Source organism: Equus asinus, chromosome 10, assembly GCF_041296235.1.
Source record: "Equus asinus isolate D_3611 breed Donkey chromosome 10, EquAss-T2T_v2, whole genome shotgun sequence".
Lineage (NCBI taxonomy): Eukaryota > Metazoa > Chordata > Mammalia > Perissodactyla > Equidae > Equus > Equus asinus.
Window position 1 is genome coordinate 103,431,771 of NC_091799.1, and position 21,371 is coordinate 103,453,141.

At 50.5% G+C, this 21,371-nt stretch overlaps 1 protein-coding gene and 1 long non-coding RNA gene across 3 annotated transcripts in view; both read right to left on the reverse strand.

The window, feature by feature from the left end:
• Nucleotides 1-2,605: 2,605 nt before the first annotated feature.
• LOC123289142 (uncharacterized) lies at nt 2,606-3,997 on the reverse strand. The gene is made up of 4 exons (XR_006532916.2): nt 3,904-3,997; nt 3,458-3,553; nt 3,163-3,254; nt 2,606-3,047 (listed from the first exon to the last, which is right to left on the reverse strand). It is a non-coding gene; the product is annotated as an uncharacterized lncRNA (long non-coding RNA).
• Nucleotides 3,998-10,052: 6,055 nt separating this feature from the next.
• The window catches only part of TENT4A (terminal nucleotidyltransferase 4A), a 55,053-nt gene continuing 43,734 nt past the window's right edge, over nt 10,053-21,371 (reverse strand). The window contains exons 8-13 of one of the 2 annotated variants that reach the window (XM_070519882.1): nt 19,445-19,571; nt 18,225-18,325; nt 17,385-17,557; nt 16,726-16,884; nt 14,259-14,423; nt 10,053-12,350 (exon numbers count right to left, since the gene is read on the reverse strand). In XM_070519882.1, the coding sequence (XP_070375983.1) occupies nt 12,159-12,350; nt 14,259-14,423; nt 16,726-16,884; nt 17,385-17,557; nt 18,225-18,325; nt 19,445-19,571 (917 nt within the window). In that variant the 3' untranslated portion in view covers nt 10,053-12,158. Of the gene's footprint in view, nt 12,354-14,258; nt 14,424-16,725; nt 16,885-17,384; nt 17,558-18,224; nt 18,326-19,444; nt 19,572-21,371 lie in introns of both variants that reach the window. The other variant, XM_014828438.3, reaches the window with a different exon arrangement.

A 21,371-nucleotide genomic window follows, 5' to 3' on the forward strand; every position in this document is an offset into this window, starting at 1 on the left:
TCTAAAACGTTGCTTCTTTCAGTGGAAACGAAGCCTTCACCCACCAGGGTCTTTTGGTCAAAAGGAAATTTGCTTTACAATTTTCATAATTTCTCTAGTTTTTGTCACAAATCAGTTGTAGATTTTTATAATAAAAGCAGAATAAATATAAGGGCAACATGCGAACATTTATGAACCTGTGAACACAAAACCCACTGTCCTCCAGGGCAGCGATTCCCAATATTAGTGATAATTAGAGTAGATTTTGAATCCATAGAAAATGTCACTTTACTGTATTTTTATAGTGCATTGGAGTGAATGGAAGGAATCTGGGGCACTGATATGAAGCATGGGTAAAAGAATTTTTTACAATGAAATACAATATATGGAGATACTAAATATTGAATGCATAAAATTTCCAAATAAAGTGTTTTGCTATGTTTTTAGTAAGAAGTTTGAGCTGACTCATATGAGCATCACTTTCTTACGTCGAGCTGTGTGCTTGAAATGGCTGCGTGCGGTCCCTGATCAAGACTTCTTAACGATAATGTCTTCAAATTCTTGTTGACCACCCAGATGAGCAACTTTGTCAACACATTTGAGTGGTAAAGCACGAAGGAGCGTTTCCCACTGCTATTCAAACGTTGACAACAGTTGAAAGAAGCTCAAGGACCTCACGTGTCACGGCGTCACTCTCTTTCACCAACAAATGTAACGTGGATTTCTCTTGTGACAATGAGCATGATCTTTGAGTCCAGCGGAACTCGTTCCAAGCGAGGATGTCAGAATGATGATGAAGCTTTCATCTGCCTATGGCTCCTGCCTGGTTAGAACTGTCTCCCTGAAGCTGGCTTTCAGGCCACTCACGAGGACACATCTTCCTCCAGTCAGTGACAGAAGTGTCTCCTGGGAGACAGAGATAGATGGGAGTGGGAGATGTTTGGATCTGTGTGACCCAGGAGTCCCCCTGCCCCGTCTCCTACCCAGAGGCCCATGGGCTGGGCACCAGGGCCCTCAGACATTCTGGCATCACCCGAGCTCACTGTCCATGGGGGTGCAGGCCACACAGTCAGACCTCACCCTGCCCTCTGTCATCCAAGGGGCCCCAAACCAAAGGGACTGTGTCACTCGCCCATTAAGAGTGGCACTTTAGCCACAGGTGGGAAGTCTTAAAAGAATCTTGGCTCAGAGGGGTCAGGCCACGCTCACTGCCCCCAACACTTCCAGGGTCCAAGGACTTGGAACTCAGTGTCTCCTACTGAAATCTCTCATCAAGTCCATTTCTCTAATACCCAGCATTCAGGAAAGCTCACTCTTCTGTCCAAACAGAGCTTCCTCATGCCTGTCCTCCTGGGCCCTCCTGGCCCTTGCCCTCTCTCCTGGGTCACCCTCCCAACTGCTCTTCGGGGCCCCTCTGGGGTGCCTGGGTGCTGCCTCACCTTTGTCCTGAAGTGGGGGAGGGGAGAAGTTGTGGAGGAGGCTGGGAGCCCCACCTGACTTGTGACTTTGATAATGTCACCAAGAGCAAGAAGCTGGACATTTACGAAGTAAACTCACCTTCAGAGTCGTTTGGTTCACACTGTCAGATACACAAAAATCTGGATTCTGGGGACAAGCTGGGTTTCTGAGAAAAAAGCAGGACTTTATGGAATGCCTTGGGTGGACGTGGAGGGTTGTGTCCACTGGTGAGGGGATGTCAGCTGAGCTATGTGGGGCTTTTGTTGTTGCCTTGTCTCCCGTCACCTGAGGGAAGGGCAGGTGGGAAGATCCCAGGCGACGATGGAGATGGCTAGGCCTGTGGGACCAAGAGCCAGCTCAAACACCGCCCCACTGATGCCCTCCAGGCTTACACAGGCAGAGGAATGTGGACATCACCGGAAGGAGGAGCAGAAAGAGAAGTGAGCTATGGGCTTTTTCCCCTGATGAAATAAATATTTATTCACCACCAGCTTAGGTTCTGAGGGTCTTTTTGAAGAGTGTTCACCAACATTGCTGTCCTCATAATGCGGCCATGAAACTAACAACAAAATTACCAGCCCCCAGAATCCACGACTAGCAGGTTGCATGGCCACAACCAGCTCCGCCCAGGGAATGAATGACCTCCCTGTCACCCACGTGGTGGGAGCAGCTCCAGAGGCCCTGACTTCCCAGCCTCATCCACCCGCACTGCCCATCAATTTTTCGTCCACCTGCAGCACCACCAACGTCACACTCCCCGAGGGCTCCAGGGGCCTGCTGTGTGTCGAAAGGCTTTTCCGCCTCCAGAGGGCGGTCTGTGCTCCCTCCCCTGCTCCTGTGGAACTGAGTATGTGGTTTTCAGCCCCGCCCTTTCCCTGAGGTCCCACACAGCACCCAGCTGCCATTCTGCAGCTCCCTCTCTTCCCACCTCCAGGACATCAGGGACCCTGATAACAGAAGAGCCACCAGTCCCCTGCCCAGGCCAGGACGTGGCTGCAGGTTCTGCACAGAAGGTGGGAGTCTGATTCCAGCAATTCGGGGGGTTCCCCTGTGAGGGCTGCTGGGCACCTGTGGGGTGGCAGGAGCAGCCTATATCCTAGCCAGGCAGCATCTCCAGCCTCCCTCATTGTCACTGTTAGGATTTTACAGATCTTTCTTTTTCTCAATAGAAGAAACAAAATGCAACATCATTTCCTTGTGTTTTTTTTTAAACCTGAGCACATGATTTCTTTTCAAAGATTAACTTAATTCACAGTCGACTTTGAGGGCCACTCTCCCACCCTAAAGGGACGCTCCTGCCCAGCGGTGATATGCAAGTCTGAGGGCACGGGGACGGGACCAGCGTGGGAGGTTTGCAGGGCTGAGAAAAGCTGCCAGTAGGGCAAGAGTGCCCCCTTTCTTCTCTGCGGGGACACGGCTGGAGCAGCTAGAACATCCGGAAAGGTTTGCAAGGAAGGGCCGGGCTGGTACTGGGGAGGAAGCCGTCGAGGGGACCCCACTGCGAGGAGGGTCTGGGTATGGACAGCAATGCCCACCCCAGACCCTGGGTCATTGTCAGAGATTCCCACTCTGGGCAGGCGGCCACAGGAATGGATGAGAGCCTGGTACACCTACGAGAGGAGACAGATTCGTCAGCAGTCACACCCCAACCAGCAACTCAGAGATGAAATGAGATGAAAACAAAGCAAAACAACAAAACAAAGGGCTGGCTTCTCATGGCCCTACCTTTTCCTCCTCCTGCGCCAAGCCGGAGGCAAGCTATCAAAAACCAACCAAAGTCCCCCAGGATGGCAGAGCTGGAAGGAGCTATGTGACAGCTAAAAGGAGGACATGACATTTTTAACATTTTAGTAGATACCTAGAGTCCAATTTCTTTCAAAAATGACCCTGGAGTCTTTCTCTTTCCTGCTTTTCTCCATGTAATTTTTTTTTTTTTTTTAATTCTCTAAAGCTTTGCTGTGGATTTGCTCCAGGCTTTCTCTGGCATGTAATAGCAGAAGCAGGGGGCACAGTCACCTACCCATAAACCAGTGAAGTTTTCAAGCAACTTCTGGGTGTTTGGCATGGTGTCGAGCTTGTGAGGGACACACACACACACACACAGAAAGCTCCCAAACTATTGAGTAAAGAAGATAAATTTGAAAAAGTTAAATAACACAAAAGAAATACTACTTTCTTACCATGCTATAGTGGATATCAGAAAGAATAGATAATTAACTGACTAGGATCCAGCACAATCCTTCTGGACCCTCTAGGGGGCTCTGAGGGGAGGAGGGACCCCAGTGGATGGGGACAAAGGAGCTGACCCCAAAAAGGGTGGACAGAGGAAAAGGAGGGCAAGGTTACCCCCCTTAACAGCCAACACTCACCCTGTGCCCCGAGAGGGACGCAGGACACACAGGGGGAGACCAGAGGTGTCGGGGCCTCCCATACTCAGTCAGGCCCCCTTCCCTGCACCAGACCTACCCCAGTGTTCCACAACTTCACAGCAAGCTGGAAACTCAGGACACAAAGAGGGAGGGAGGCCAGCCAAAAAACTTTCCAACTGCCCTTTGTTCTGCACCCACAACAGAATTCAGTCTTTGGACCCTGACCACATGGTGTCACCTCCAGCCAGAGAGACGCTTCTTATCAAAGGGCCAAGTACTGTGGACCCTGTTCATCCCGGTTGCTTTTGAAAAGCAGCCCAGAGGACACTGGCCTGGCTCTGGTGACCCCCTGGAAGGAGGTGCTCTGACGGGATCCTCATCTCCCTCGTCTGAAGCAGCTCCCGCTGTCCCCTCTCCCTGCTCTAGTGCGGTGTGTTTCAGATGACAGGTCCGGGCCATTGGTGGGTGACAAACGAAGTAGTGGGTGAGGCCACTAGCGTTTGTTTGCTTGTTTTTAATGGAATAGAGGACAGAAGAGGACAGACTGGATGCCATACGTAAGTGTGGGTGGCGATTCCTCAAATGTGTACAGTTGTATACACGTGGTGGCAAAGTAAAGTGTACTCCTCTGGCGAGGCAGTCATGGAAACAGGAAAAATAGTGCTTCGGAGCACCGGCTCTGACCCCCGGCCACACGGGAGAATCCCCTGGGGCTTAAAGCCCCCAGGGGCGCAGGCTCCATCTACACCAATTGATTCAGACCTCTGGAGGGGTGGCCAGGCAGCCACTGCTCCCTGGAGAAGAGGCACGCAGGTCTCAGAATGACTTGTCAAGAGCAGTGGTGCCAGGTGGGCACCCATGGGCCACCCACAGGAAGGAACTGGCGCAAATCTCTTGGTGAGCACTGCAGGTCGTCCTGAAGCCACGGAGAAGCTGGGGACAGTGGGAGCCAGCTGCTGCTCAGAGTGGCTGCCAGGGCCCCGGCAGGGTCCAAGAACCCAGCCACAGCCACACAGGGAAGTGAGAACACTGGCCCCGGTAACATCCGACAGCACAGCTTATGTCTGTGGAACCTAGTAAGGAACAATGTGGGCCTTTAGTTCCTATCTTTCCAGGGTTTTTCTCTTTCCATTTCATTTTCCTGTAGCTCGTATTTATTACATTTTATATGACTACGGGTATATGGCTGACTGCACTGATTGGCACACGACATAAAATAGCACGTATCCTTTGTCCAGACCATTTGCAGGGCGAGCCTTCAGAGAGCATTGGAACCCGTGGCCTCCTCTCAGGAAGGGAGGCCCAGCCCCCTGCAGGGGCGCCACAGGCTGGTCTCCACAACCATCCAGGGGTGAAGGGTTCTGGCTGAGCCATAAGCCAACCTCATATGGGTCTGTGACGAAACCAGTGCCCAGCCCGGGCGTGTCCCCTACCTGAGGTGAGGCCGGGCCCGGAGCTGGATGAGGAGGCAGACGTGAAATGAGAGTTGACCAGCTTTGTCCCTGCTCCCTCTCTGGACCTGGCATGTTTGGTGAGTGCACAGTAACCAGTTTTGGGGTGCAGGGGCCCTGGGAAGCCCCTGAGTCCAGGCACAGAGTACAGAGCTCCGGTCAGTTCAGCAGCCTTTGTGCAACCTACAAGTCTCATCCCTAAAATGTTTACGGAGGGACATCTTTTCCTTTCTAAGTAAGCAGATCCGGGTAAAATAAAGCTAGGCAAGTAACAATTTGGGCAGCTCACGAGGAGAGAGGTGGTAAGATAATGCCTGATGTTGGGAATGCCATCCTGAGGACTCGGGGGACACCCAAGGATTTGAGTAGCAGAAAGATGGGGCTGTAGTTGCATCTTTGGAAGATGCTCTGTGGAGGGACTGAAGGCTGGTGGGAAGGTGGTGTGGCATCCAGGAGAGGGGCGAGGATGAGGATGGCCAGGACAAGCTCAGGGCAGCCGGGAGGAGAAGGAACAGGTCTAGTTCCTAAGGAGGTGGAGTCATCAGATTTAGGGGCTAACAGGAGGCGGCGGCACAGATGGGCAACTGCACAAGGCAGGATGTTCCAGGAAGCCTGACTGGGAGGATCCCCCACTAGAAGCAGGCAGGGACGCAGACCCCAAGGGAGAGGAGGCCACTGTGGTGGGGGGCTTGCTGAGGTCCGGGTCTGGGAGATGCTCGTGGGGAATCCAGCCGGTACACAAGCAGAGCTGGGAGACGAGAAAATGCGGTGAAATGCTGTCAAGGAGGCTAGAGGAGGGATGCCCTGTGTTTCCAGCCTGCTGAGCCAGAAGAAGCAGGGCCAAGGCTGTGCCTGCGGTTTCATGCTCCACAGTTACCACCTTGAGGGGCAGGCCGAGGGGCAGACAGAGGAGACTGTGCTGCATCCGGCACAGTGGGGAGGCGGGAAGGTGGAGGAGGCCAGTGCGGAGAGCTGGCTCAAGAGGAAGTGAGGAGGCCTCCAGAGGGGAGGAGAGGGGCAGAGACGTGGAAGGTTTCTTGGTGAGGGGGTGGGGGCAGAAGGGTCTGACACACAGGAACAAGGACAAGAGCTGGTGCCCAGCAAAGGCGGTCTCTGACACTCAGAGCAGGAAGCACATTCTGTCTGTTAATCTACAATGATATCTGGGGAAGGAGGAAAGGATGGTGCTGCAGGGGCAGGTGGGCACTCTAGGGCCAGAGTTTTCTTTCCGACAGGGAGGCAAGCCCCTGTCCAGGAGGGGAGAGAGGTGGGAAGGGAGATGAGGTGAGTTTGGACTAAGTGGGTTTGAGCCAGTCGCTGGGAAAGGGGGAGGGAGGGCCTGAGTGACGGAGGCACAGGGGAAATGTGTCCCATCTCTGCTCCCACACTTATGGAATGACCTTGGCTGAGTTACCTCAACTCTGTGCCTCAGTTTACTCACCTGGAGATGAGAATGATGCCTGTGCTGTGCCCCGGTGGTGGTGGTGTGCAAACCCACAGTGCTCATGGGGGCCAGGCCCTGGACATCACAGGAAATGATCCAGGCCCGGTGCTGCAGCCGGCCCCCTAAGCAACATCAGCCTCATCACAACGGTGCCACCTGCATGTCTTGGCTGAGGCCCCTGGGATTCCTCACTGTGGATGCAGGGTGGGGGGCCTGTGGGGGCGTGAACGCAGGGTTGGGTCTTGTCAGGAGAATGCAACCGAGGGACAGGGGGGTGGGTGCAGGATTTCACCACGAGGGTCTGCATGCACGTGAAGCAGGGGCCACGGAGCTGGAGCCGCAGGGAGGCGGCCGGGCAGGGGAGGACGGAAGGAGGCCCCACGGTGTTAATGGGGCGAGTCAGGAACCAGCTGAAAGGATCAGAGGATGGGATTCCAGCGTGCTTTTAACCAATCACAGCACGCTTTCCTAGGGCCCATCCTCATGAGGTCCAGTAACTCAACTGCAAATCCTCACCACGAAAACCAAAGGCCGGCAGGCAATCGCCACATGCCTGAGCCAAGCCGTTTCATCACAACCGCTCATCACGGCGGCACCCCAGGTGGCTCCGCTGCCACATGACAAGACAATGGGAGTCTCTGAGGTCCCGGCGGGCTCTGCTGACAGCGAGCCATGGAGCAGGCCACATTTTTGGAAACTTGCCAGGCTCAGCATGAATGTTAAGTCCAGGTTTTCAGCCTAAACTCAGCCGCTTCTCGAGGGGTCACGGAGAAGAAGAGGGGCTCCAGGCACTGGCGAGTTGGGATGAACGCGTGTGCATTTTGGGCCTGGCGCCGGCCTGAGGTGCAGCCTGGAGAAGCTGCAAACGCGGGCGGCCTGGAGTCCCTCATCTGAGGACGCCAAGGCCCCTGTTGGTCTCTAAGACACTTTGCAACTTTATGACTCCGACATTGCTGTTGGGGAGCTGAGCTCCTGTCTGCTCAGTGGACTCTGATTTGTCCACGGCTCCATCCATCACCTCATCCATCACCTCGAACACTCACCCAGACTTGACGAAATATGGGCAGGAAGAACTGAAATCTGCCTCGAGTCATATAACTTTTTACCAAAAGTTTAAATGACCCACAACAGCACCTTTTTACAACCTTTAACCCTGTCAGGACTTCAAACAGTCAGGGTCAGAGCTTTGGACAGAGTGCAGCATTTGGAAGAACAAGGACTCACTCTGACCGGCGGCCAAGTGGCTTCACTGAAGGCAGAACTGGGCCTCGAGGGGCGACAGCCACACCTTCCTTTAGAGTTCGAGTTGGGCTTATCGGTCTTCCTGGAATTCACTCTGGGCCTTTGAACCATGGTTGGTCCTTCTCCAGGACCCAGCTACATTGGGAGACTAATGGCGAATGACACCAGGTTTGTTCAAGGCCCCCTTGTAATGGATTATTTGTGAGCTGCCCTGCTCCCACAGAGCCAAGAAACACCATAATGAAACCTATGTTTGAGCCATTCTTAAACAATGAGAATTAGCCCCCAAGTGTGGGGTGTTTGGGGCTCTGTGTTTTATGGTGGCCACTATTGTTCTAAACCAGCTTCCTCTGTTGTCAAAGTCACCTAAGGATTGTCAAGAACCCTGCAAGCTAGAAAATGTAAGGATCATCACACGATTGAAACAAAAATTGTGTACACACACAAGCTGGTGTGTCTGGATTACATCACCAACTCCCCAGTGCACACGTTGCTCGGAGCCTAGGCCTGCACGCTGCACACAGGAACCACCGAGAATCTTGAGCGGGGATAAAGGTGGGGCACTTGAGACCCTGTGGCAACTCCAGCAGGAAGTCACGGAGCCCCTGGCCATGAAGGGGTTTATTTGGAATCCTAGGATTTAGCGCTGATGGGGTCCTAAGACAAGGTGGTGCTTTGGTGGATGATCAACCTAAAGCTGAATTGCATGGCCAGGGTGGGCATCCAGCGGGAGTGGGCACAGGTGCGCCCCACTGTGGCCTGACACTGCTTGCTGTGTTCTGGGCAGGCGCAGGACCCTGCTGGGACAGCCCAGAACACCACGTCCTCTCTTGCTGTCCCTGGGCAGGGCCACACCCATTCCCTACCGTGAGCTTGCTACAGCAGGGTGGCTTATATTCCAGGTAACTGCAGCCTCCAGCCTCACCAAGCTCAGCTCCACCTCCGTCTGGAGGCCTCGGGCATTTGCGACGTCTCCCTTGCAGAGCACTGCCTTTGCAGAGAGCTGCAGGCAAAACTCAGAGGCCAAGGGTGACTCCTGTCGCACCACGTCCAGTCCACCAGGTGACCTTGCCAGCTCTACCTTCACACAGACCCTTAATCCTAAGCCTGTATTTCACCCTGCCCAGTGCCCTCGGAGTGGCCGTCCTCTCCCACCTGGACCACCTCAACACCTTCCTGCAGCCCATTCTCCAAAGAGTGGACACAGTGGCTTAGAAACCCTCCAAAATCCCATCACAGCCTCCAGGAGCTGCCTAGCTCACCTCCCTCTAGCCTCTGCTTCTGCTCCCCGGCCTCCTTACTGTGCCCTCAACACCCTTGGTGTTCGTGCAGCTCCCTTGGGCCACTCAATGGGCTCAAGACCTTTCCGGGTGGTCCTGTTCACAGAAATGCTGTTGCTCTTCACCTCCAGCCGCCCTGTTTCTCCAAAGCACCGACATCCTGTGCTACTTCAGCTGCTTCCTGAGGTTTTCTGCAGCCTCACTGGAGCGTGGATGCCACGAGGAGAGGCCCTGTGTTCTCCAGTCAGCACCTGCTCAGCACATACAGAAGCCTCTGTGGAAGGCCCGGATGAGCCTGTACCCACGATCCCACCCCTACCGTGTGCCAGGCTCTCGCCGATCCCTGTAGAACACACACACAAGGGGCTGTGGAGCCTGAGACAAGTCCTGTCACTCCCCGGTTTGTAAAAATTTTTATAAACTTCCTTATAAATTCTTAAGTTACATTTTATGCTACATTATCACTGGTGGTTTAAAATGTGTAATTTTTAAGTGATATAATGTTGACCTGAGAGATGTAGAAGAAACAAATGTTTCACTGGGAAGTCTGTACATAGTATCAAATATGGGCTCATCAGAAATTGCACATAAATAGTATCATTTAAATGCTTGTATCGAGTCCCTGTTGCCATTTTAATGTGAGAGCACAGACTAGGTTTCAGTTCCAGTTCTCTCGTACACAGCCTGGAACCTCAAGCAGGTTCTGAATTTACTGAACCAATGATAAAATAATTTTTCAGTGTCCTAATTTATAAAATTCGAGAATATGAAAGTATAGAGGCCACTCTTCCCCTTGAAAGGAAAGCACATGCTCAAACACAAACACCACCTGGTTTCCAAAGTTTATTAAAAATCAAAGAATAGAAAACTTTACATAAAAATATGTCAATTTTAGCTTCCACATTGTTGTCCACACACACAAAAAAAATTGAAACATGATATCTCTTTGTTAAACCTGTAGCGCGTGACCACAGTGGTAGCCAGGCCAATTCATTCGGTTCACCATGACGGGGATGGAGCATAGCGCCGTGTCTGTGATCGAGCTTTCAAATGCCCACCCCACGGGACACTCGCCACCGTCCCCGCAGTGGTTTCCTTAATGGAGGTTACAGTCAATATTGCTAATGCGTAGATTAGTACAGGCCTACGTATCAGTTTTTATAAATATTTCTTTATCAATAGGTTCACAATTTAAATATCTTTAAATATTTTGATAACTTTCGATCATCAAGAACTGCAGACAAAGTGTGCTACTCTACTCTGGAAAGCCTCCTAGAGACCCTGCAGTCGCAGGTGGCAGCTCTCAACGATAATGTGGGCCAGTCCCGCTTCAGAAAGGCAGACTGCAGACAGGTCAGAGCTTGTCCTTTCTGGGCGTCCATCACATTCGGATATCACTCTAGAATTCCCCACTTCCGCACTTCAATCAGGTGTCATGGGAACAAGTTTCTCGTCTCAACATTCTCCACTAGTGGACTTCAAGACCAACCTACCTGTAGTGTTCAGCAGGCCAGAACCCCCATTTAAAAATGGGAAGTCCGAGGACCTACGAGATGCAGCTAACTCCCAGGACAACTGTGGTGCTCCGAGAACTCAGGGTTAGGCAGGATGGATATATTCTTGTTCAAGAAAAGGTAACAAAGACAGTGGTTGTCATGGCAGAAACACTTGCATAGTATACCTGTATGCTTCTCAGGTCGGGCGCCGCCGCTCCCGGGCCCCACGCTGGGCTGTGCTCTCCTGCAGTACACTGCAAATGCTCCCCCGGCGCACTGAGCAGCTGAAGTACTTCTCGTATATTTGCTCTTAACAGAACGAATGCATACTGCTATACAGATTCCTCAATGGAATCAACATAATTCCTTTCTCCACATTCCTAAAACTGGGTACCATTTGTCCGTAATGATATTCTCCAGACCATTACAGGCTATGTTACTAAAACTGACTGAAGCATTTCAGAGTTCACATTTTTTTTTTAAAGATTTTATAATGTGACAACCTTTTCTCCCCTTAGAAAGTTATACTTCTGGCACTTTAAATGCTGGATTTGTTGTGTAGTTTAAAAGAACTCAAAACCAAAATATTAAAACTCCGTGGTCAGAGCGAGACAACAGACAGGCCGGACAGCAGAGCCGGCGGCAGCTGGTCAGAAGGCTTGGGGCCAAATCCCTTCAGAAAACCGTGGGGGCAACTTGGCTCCTTCACCACGAACTGAGAGGCCTCCCGTCTGACCGAAAGAAAAAACATAAAAATAAACTCCAAACCCCTCATTCATGGTGTTTGTAACGATGCTCATCAGACAACCAGCCGACACGATGAACCCAACTTAGAAAATGCAACTCGGGAAAGGATCTAAGCTTGTTTAAAAAAAATTCCCTCCTCCCTTAAATATAACTTATGTGAAAATATGAAATTAAATAAAAAATATCTGAGTTATTGCACAAATCATAAGTTTTCAATATTTACATAGAAAAACAGTTCTGAAACTTGAAACAAAACGTGAGGGCAGTAAAACAATGACGACCTCCCAACCCTAGGCGTTGAGGAAGAAGCGAGGACGGGCTGGGTCTCTGGTGTTGACAAACGTGAAATGAAAACACTCAAACCGCAGGGGAACAGACACGGCAACTGGGAAACGCCACGGCTACTTCCCGCCCCTGCAGCTCCTGGTTCAGACCGGCTCCGGCACTGAAGGAAGAATCCTGGGAAGGCAGAAACAGCATCCACGGTTAATAAGGCTTCACAGATGAGCACAAGGAGCTGTTCTTTAGGATGGACGTGACCACCACACAAGGAACATGCAGAGTGATCAGCAGCGGGCGTTCCAAGGGGCCCGGCTGATGTGCTGGATGCTGGTCTCAGTTCCCGGCCGGGCGCCGAGGCCCCCGGCGTCAGTCCGTGCAAGGGTGGGGCTGGGCGGTGTCTCCAGGAGCTATTATCTGCTGAGACTGACAGGCAGGCTGTCCCTCGTGTGTGTGTGTTTTTTCCTCCTCCAGCCAGTGCGGTTGTACTGGTGGTGTCCCCTGTTGCCCACAGGGGGCCGCACGCCTCCACTGCCCACAGAGCTGTAGCTGCCACCTTGGCTGTGGTTGTGAGAGCCCTTCATGGACAGTTTCATGCCGCTGTGCTGCTAAAGAGACAAAGAGGGATAGCAAGGTTGGAGGCTGGCTTGGAGACAGCAGAGGCCACTGCTATGGGGGCCACACCCCATCCCAGCTCCTGTGGAGCTGGCGCAGTGAGCCTAGGCGACCACGAGCTGCGTCCCTCTCTACTGGAGAAACAGCAGAAACTGCAGACAGTGAGAACGTGCAGATGCTGTGCACGACTGACAGGCAGACCTGTCACCACTGCACATGGTAAGTGTCCACAGGATACCCACAGATGCAAGAGCTGACAGAAAGCCAAACTCTTCCATGTCGTAGTAACCACTACCTCCGAGACAAAAAGTATTCTTCCCATTCAGAGACTCATTGCAGGTAGGAACAGGGACCTGTATCAAACTACACACATTCACATCCAAACACATGCAGAATCGCACTTCTAACTGGTTCTATCTGTTCACTGTGATAGGAGGGTCCCTCTCCTCTCATTTTCTGCCCCCCAACTTCAACACTGACATTCTGGAAATTTTCTCTGGGGCTGGGACTCAAGCCCTCAGCAGGATGCCCTCTGCACATGCAGCAGAAGGCAGCCAGGTTGCTCCCACACTGTGACACCACAAGCAAAGTAGACAGGAAAAAACAGCCAGTTTCAGGAAGGTTTCAGAGGCAAACAAGCAGCAGAGGGGGTTGAAAAGGAAAGCCGAAATGCAATTACGGGAGGGTGTTCCCTTCAGCAAAGTTATTTCACCGGAACATTTCTGATAGGTCAGCGTGACATGCCTGGTAATGCAGCGAAATGCCGTCGTGACAGGATGGGTAATCTGAGGAGGAATGTTCTGTTATCTAACTCTACATTAAAAAAATCATCAGGGGGCCGGCCTGGTGGCATAGTGGTTGTTTGCACACTCCACTTTGGTGGCCCAGGGTTCACCAGCTCAGATCCCGGGCGCAGACTCAGCACTGTTTGTCAAGCCATGCTGTGGTAGGCATCCCACATATAAAGTAGAGGAAGATGGGCACAGATGTTAGCTTAGGGCCAATCTTCCTCAGCAAAAAAGAGGATTGGCTGTGGAGGTTGCTCAGGGCCAATCTTCCTCAAAAAAGAAAAAATCGTCAGGACTTAAGAACATAGGTCCAAAGAACCAGTCCTCAAAGATCAAAATTCTACTGGCACAACATGACTAGATAAGCAACAGAGGCACCGCCTGGAGTAATTGAGATGGACGCTGATGGTGCAGCAGACGTTAGAGCCCAGGGGAAACCACGCGGTGTCCCTGTAGGGCACCCGACATCTACAGGAAGAATCTGTGACAGTCCCTGCACACACTGGGGCCCTTAGAGAGCACCGTAACTTAACAATGACCCATGTTGCTGCTACACAACAGTCTCTAACGTGTGGGTCTGGACTTAGAGAAGCCACAGAGAATGGATATGCGCCATCACAGGGACCCCCGGGACCAAACCAAATGCGGCCCGCAGCCCATCCCCACCCAGGGGCACCCTCGGCAGAGTCAGGAGGGAGTACAGCTGCGGGAACAACACCGCGCGTGGGCCGAGTCAACAGCTGTTCCTGATTTTATCGTTTACTTCTTGGAAACCCAAGTTTTTAGCATATAAACTGACAGACAAATGGGGAAACAAAATGTCCTTCGCTTGGGACCTTATTTCAAATTTCAGTCTTATGCTAACAAGTTCAACAGAAGAATTAAGAAAGGTGCTTGTGGAGATAAATTAAACCATATTATATTTTAAAATTATTTCTTAACACTTCGCAAGTTTTGTTTGTTACAAGGGAAAGCAAACAGGAAGCCGAATGAGCAGAAAACAAATTCCCTTCTCTAAAAGTCTGTGCGGGGTTTCCTCAGACAGAGGGGCGTCAAGCCCAGGCCTAGCAGAGACGGCTCTGGTGGGCACGCAGGCGGATGGAGACCTACCTTATGATACAGGTGGGGGCTTGAGAGCGGGTTGGGAGATGCGGACGGAATGGCTGGGGAAGACAGGTGGTGGACGGCTTTCAGCGCCGGAGTTCCTTCAACGCCAACTTGTCTGCAAGGAACGGGGGCCACCCCGAGGGTCGGTGGAGGCAGCGTAAACCTGGTCTAAGAACAGAAGGACCAGAGACACCCGTAAAGCACCCACCTGGCAGAGGTGCACAGTCCCAGTTCTAGCACTGAGCACCGAGAAGGGGGGGCCCTGCTTCTGAACAGCCTTTTTCAAACAGGCTCATTAATATAGTCTGTGTTTTACTATAATCTCACAAGATTTTGTCTGACTCAGAAACATTTTATATTCTGAAACAGCAATTACAATATAAAGTATGCCCAATAACCCAAGTCAAAAAGTTTTAATTTTCATTGAAGACTAAACAACAATTCCAAAGAATTACCATCACCAGAAGAACGACCGTCACTCAGACCTCTGGAAGCAGCCCTCGGACAAGCCCCTCCCCACAGAGGATCAGATGCCGGGAGAAGGCCAGCCTCCTCACTGCTCCAGCTACTGGACTGCTTCTATTTCTGCATCGCCCTTCCTGTCACGGCACAGGGGTGCTGGCGCGAACCCCTCTCCCTCGGACTTTCAAGAACTGCTCACATCTTGAAATCACATGCGTTTGCCCTAAAGAGCTCTAGAGAGTGACTGTGGCCCCCCAAGGGCAGTGGATGGAGCAGGAGCTGGGGTCTCCACAGACAGTGCTCGGGGCCTGACACAAGCAGCTGCAGGGGCTCTGGGGGTTATGAGGCACATGCAGCAACCCTTCCTCACGCTTTACCGAAGCTCCCGCATCACCTGCCCCATGTCAGGGCCTGCAACACACCCATGGCCTCTTCTGGGTGGGGGCTCCGCTCCCCAGGGGCACGGGGCACAGAAAGAGTCCCCTCCTGGAAGACCCTGGCAGCTTCGTGTCCCCAGCTCTAAGTGCCCCATCTCATCCCAAGTGGGCAACTTCATCACCTTGTGAGCTGCAAGGGAGAGACTGCGCACGTGACCTTTTAGAGTGGGTTTTACTTAGTTACTCTGCTGGAAGTAATGGTTGAAGTTTGGACATAAATGACAAAGTGGGCTCTGAGCCCTGTCTTAAAACTTGAATCATCTTGGCTGTAGTCTCACTCACTGTTAGCCTAAGTGACAGATGGGCCCACGGCAGCAGCATGTGACCTTCAACCTATCCCCCTGACGTTCCTAGACTTCCTGCTGGAACAGCACAGGCAGCATGGGCTGGGTGGCTGCTCAGTGGCTGCAGCGGGCTCCCGACGGGGCTGAGCCCCAAGGAAGGTGAAAACCAATGACACGGGTGAGGGACGCCACAGCCAATGCGACTCCCAGAGTTTATCTGTGGCAGAATTTGTGTCACAGCATAGGCAACTGCCTCAGCATTCTATATTGATGTGCTACTTGAAGTTTTCTGGGGGGCTGTGTTGACTGCCACTGCCGCCCGGGTGTCACGGGCTTGCTGCACTCAGTCCTCCCCGAGGCTGGGGTGCCTGTGAGAACGCCCTCCCAGGCAGAAGGCCCAACAGAGAGAAACAGGGCAATACACTGCTCTATGCTCAAATTATAACCCACGTCGTAGAGACTGGCTTTACTTTAAAAGTAAATTAATGTGACGGGTTTTATATATTTACATATTCACTGAAGTATACTTGGTAAGTGTAAAAAAATGTAATTTTTTGAACTTGCCTTTGAGACTTCTAATTTTGTCTAAATTAAAAAAAGAGGATACACAACCAGAAGGGCCTACAGCTAGAATATACAGCTATGTATCAGGGGGGTGGGGAGAAGAAGAAGGAGAAGAAGAAAAAAGAAAGGAAGATTGGCAAGAGATGTTAGCTCAGGTGCCAATCTTTAAAAAAATAAAAATTAAATATTAAAAAAAAAGAAGACAGACTCTAACAGAAAAAGCCCTATAAATACTGCCTAATGAATGTCGTGAAAAAGTTAAGGTTTATATTAAAAACTTTTTAAGAGGGTAACCCTGAGATTCTGAGAGGACAGCAGGGACAAATGTCCATTTCTGTCCAGGGACGACCTCAAAGTCCTTCTCTCCAACACGACCCCAGGACAGCGGGCTCACGCTGGACATCGACATAACATGCAGAAAGACAGTCAATTCAGACGTGGTCGAAAGCTGATTCAGTGCTCAAGAACTGGGAGCCGCCTCGCTGCAAACACTGTGCCTGGGGGGCCTCGACAAAACATCCTTTATACGACAGGAGTTACATCCTCTTGAGCCGCAACAGACGAGAACTTCCTACAAAACAGCACTGTACCTTCCGAAGATTTTTAATGTCCTTTTTCTAATCTGAATTACTTTTGAAACTATCAGCCACTCCGACAGCATGTAACAGCTCAGACACGGTTCCTGGGGACCCATCATCAGGATGGCCATCAGCGGCCACGCACCTGAGTGTTGGTGGTCATGACCAATGTTCTGGAAGTGGTGGGCTGAGGTTTGCCACTGGGCATCGGCAAGGCGGCAGGCAAGCCGGCCAGCAGGGGAGTCGGTGCCTGTAGACTGAACTGGTAAACGCTGGGCGTTGTGCAGGGTGGCGTGTCGGAATCCTAGAGAAGAAACACAGCACGGAGAGCTGTACCCAGCGGCACTTCGCTTCCTAAAGCGAGGGAGGAAGGGACCGCGTGGCCAGCTGGCCAAGCTATTACAGCACATCCCAAACTGCAGCCCAACGACAGGCAGCCCCACCTGCCCCAACATCCTTCAGGTCAGTTCAAAACTGAGGAAGCATGAAAAGGAAACGCAGGAGAGACACTCAGACTTAATGTTTTATCTCCAAGCAAGTTTTTAAGAAACTACTCCAGGAAGTCCACTGTAGTTCTGCTGTGAATGGCATTACTGCTCCCGAGGGCCACAGACTGGGGCTCCCCCAACTGTCACCGAGGCTCAGGGCAGAATGGGGACCACTCAGTGCAGACTTGGGGTGGCCTTACACACACACACACACACACACACACAAAGACAGTGATAAAGACAAAAGGGGAGGTCAAGTTTACACTCACTGCTATCGCTGTTTTCCAGAAACAAACCACGCAGCGGACACACTCACAATGTCACTTCCAGAGAGCGAAGACACCGAAGAAGCAGATGAGCCGGAAGAGAGCAGTTGGGGGCTGGGCAGAGACAGGGCCAGGCGCTGGCTGTAGGGCGACTCGGGGTCTCGGCGCTGGGGCTGCTCCCCGTCGCATGCGCTTACTCGCTCTTTTATCTTAATTCTATTGTCTGCAAGGGAATAAAGTGTCGTTGTCACGAAGTAAGAGCGCAGATGTGACTGCCCAACAGGACAGCCACCGACCAGAGGTGCTCCTGAGCCTCAGAACGTTGCTAATGAGACTGACAAGCTGAATTCCTAATTTTAATTAATTTGATTTTTTAAATTATATTTGTTTCAGTTATTGGAAAACAAATATGTTTGGAACAACTGGGTGTGCAAATAGTTTTCAACTGTAAATTTTATGAAACCCAAATAAAGATCAAGTATTTGAGGTGAAAACTTAACATCTTAATCACGATGTGCTGTAAGTATAAAAACAACTGGATTTCAAAGATGTAGCACAAAAAAAAGCTGCAAAATATCTCAAAATTTTTTATGTCGACTACACGTTGAAACGTTAATATTTTGAACACTAAGCTGAATAAAATACCTTGTTAAAATTAATTTCAGCTGTTTCTTTTCACATTTTTAACGCAGTTACTAGGAACTTTAAAATTCCATGTGTGGCATGCATTGTATTCCTACTGGACAGTGCTGGTCTAACTCTTACAGTGTTAAACTCTTACAGAAAAACTAGGTATTTCCTGGGTTTGAACAATTTGCCATTAAGGGACAAAGATACTCCCGCACAAACGGTCAGGAGGTGAAGAGAGCGTGACGGAGCTAAGCTCTCACCCAGATCCGGTGCCGGGTGGGCCTTGCTGCCCCACTTCTCCTTGATCCACCTGCGGTAGTCGATCACTTCCTGAGTTACTTTGATGATTCTCCCTAAAGTACTGCAAAAGGACGACAATGGAAATCAACATACAGTAGTACAATAGGTATCACGGGGCCCAAAAATCCTTTGGAGTAGCTACTTTATAACAATGCATCACTTTGCTAAGTGAAAGACAATATAGTAAAAAAGGTGAAATAGCTTACAAAATATGTATGACTTCTGATGTTTGAGCCCAAATGTACTTTGAGATCACAGTATAGAAAAAGTAGGTTCACTTATGTAGAAGTCCTTGAACGCACATCTGTCTACAAAGGACCGTGCCAATCCAGCACCTACGTAGGGAAGCCCACCGCCCGCCCACGGCAGTGGCTGAGGCTTGATTCCCGTTCTCCACTGCACGGGCGAGAACGAGCAGACTGTGCAGGAGTCATTGAGCTCCCACCCCAGGGCTCAAACCTCTGCCTGAAAACACGGACTGGACAGAGGCCATGAAACCCATGACAAGCTCTACTACCACTGGCGCCAGGCCTCAACAGTTACTTAGTCCACAACCCGCCCAAGGAACAGGGCTAACGGCACTGTGTCAGCTGCCACCTGCGACAAGCATATCATTCTTCCCTCCCAGTCCCCCCATCTCCCTCCCTCCGTCCCCGAATCCCACCACCTCCACACAACAGCATAATCTGGGGTGAGAATAACTATTTCTCACTACCAATAAAAGCGTACACTGCCAAAGTGTTCCAAGATGGAAAATGAGGGACGACTGTGCCATAAGAGACAAGGGCTCGGTGAGGCCTGTGGACGCGGGCGACACTCACTCAGAGCTGCACATTCACACTGTGAGGACTGCCGAAGAAACAGCACGAGGCGCCAAAGCTGTAAAAGCCAGAAATCACCTCCCCAAAACAAAACACCCTGAAGAAAACGTCAACTCCGCGAATAAGAGGTTTTCAACTCGTGACGTGGATGAATGAAATACGGCCTCCTGAACTCCTGAAAGGTCTTCCCTTACCAATATTTTCAGGTTCTACCAATATATGATAGCACATCCATTAATAAACTTCAAGGAAGCAAACGCAGAGGCAAGGGGGGCCAGCTTTGTAGAGGCTAATGAGGCCAGGAACTGCCAGGCCACAGGCACCGTGCGCCCAGGATGGTGACACAGGATGTCTGTTACCTTTCAGAATCTCGGTTTGGATAGGATCTCGCAAGTGGCGACACGGCGTGACTGAGGACGATGTAGGCGTAGTCAAACACCTGCTTCACCTGCATGGCCCCGTAGGAGCTTCGGCCAACGTCATTTCCTGAAACAGAGAGGCAGCTGCAAAACTTTGCCCAACATCTGAGCCACTAGTCTGACGTTTTTGATCTTCTTAGATAAGCTATTCTGAAGCGGGCTCTCCCCATCGAAACCGCCAGATCCCACCAGCAAGGCCAAATCAGGACCTGCAGACGCACTGCTGATCACCCACACGAATCTCACGGTGTTCTCGGGCTGAGGAGCCGATCTGCATCATCAGAGCACGTCTACCTCCATGTACAAGATGTCACTCACTGAGACGGAGTGACAATGCATGAACGAGTCAGGGAACTCCCCAGGTGGCAGAAAACACAATGGAGCCCAAGCAGCAACCTTAGTCAACTGTGGGGGCGCTGATGGAGGGCGCCACGGCGGGCAGTTAACGTGGGCACATGTGGGTACAGTCAGCACCAATGGGGCCTGCAGGAAGCAGTCCTCTAGGGGACAATGTTCCAGGTCTGAACTCTCGGGTGCTGGGAACCAGACAGGCAGCACATCCATCACCTGAAGCCATCACTGAAGTCACCGAGTGTGCAACAGCCAAGGAGCTTAACTTTTATAAGGATACCATAGCTTCTAATTTTAATTCACATGTAATTCCTTCACAATTTAGGTAAGTATGTCTGTTTTAGAAGACATAATTCTAAGTATTAGAATTTTATCTTTTCCAGATTTAATAATATAATCCAGTGATAATGCAAATTTTCACTTTTCAAGTATATTTCAGCAGACACTGAAGACAATGGAAATGTCTCCAATTTAACTGAAGCAGAGACCAACAGGTGATGAAAACCTGTCATACTACGCTGCCAGGAGAATCACCACCGAAAAGCACAGCACTAATCCTGCCGTTTACAGACAACAGAAAAGAACAGTAAGCAAGTTTTCTCCCAAAAGATTTTTAAGAAATAAATTTCATACCCCAAAAGCCATAAAACAAAACAAAAAATCACTGAATGTGGAAATATTAAAAATATACAGGGGCTGAACAACCAAAGAAACTCAAATACAGCTGCAAAAGACAAACTGGGGTGAGAAAGAGGACAAAATGACAAGAAAGACCTTCCTCACACACACAGGACAGCACAAGGTCGGAAGAAGAGTGCAGCAGACAGACAAAGCACACGAACTCACACAGAAAGACAGACAAAGGGGCAGTGTACCTGGAGCTGACCTTCTCCACCACCTTTTCTGTCACCTGTCCGTCACTGACTTTATCACCAACAGTAAGAACAGTCTCACCTAATAGATGCTCAATAAACATTTGTGGAATTGATAAATAACAATGTGTTTAACCTCACTAATCATTAAAGAAATGTAAACTAAAAGAAAATTTATATTGTATGGTCTTATCAGATTGGCAAAGATTTAAAAACTGTCACTGAAAGCTTGGGGGCACGAGCACCCTTAAATACACTCCTGGGAACAAGGCTGCACACACTGGAGCCCTGCCTCTGGCTCTTCAGTGTGGCAATCCCTGCAAGGGAGTGCAGCCTGTGCACACGAGGAAGGGGTCCTAGGTATACTGTTAAGGAAAAAAATGAGTTGTAAATCTGTTTGTATTACATGATGCCATTTAATTAGTAAGACTGCAATAATAACTGTTAATATCCATGCAGGAAAAAAATTGGAGAACTACACACCAAAACGGAGGGGACTATGGCATACTACGATTTTCTATGTGACATACTTCTTGGAAGTAAATGGTTTATGATGAATATGTAACACTTTTCTAATGAGGAAAAAGTAAAGTTTTTTTCTTAATTCTCACTTTCTACATTTTTTCTGGTTGATTACAGAATGT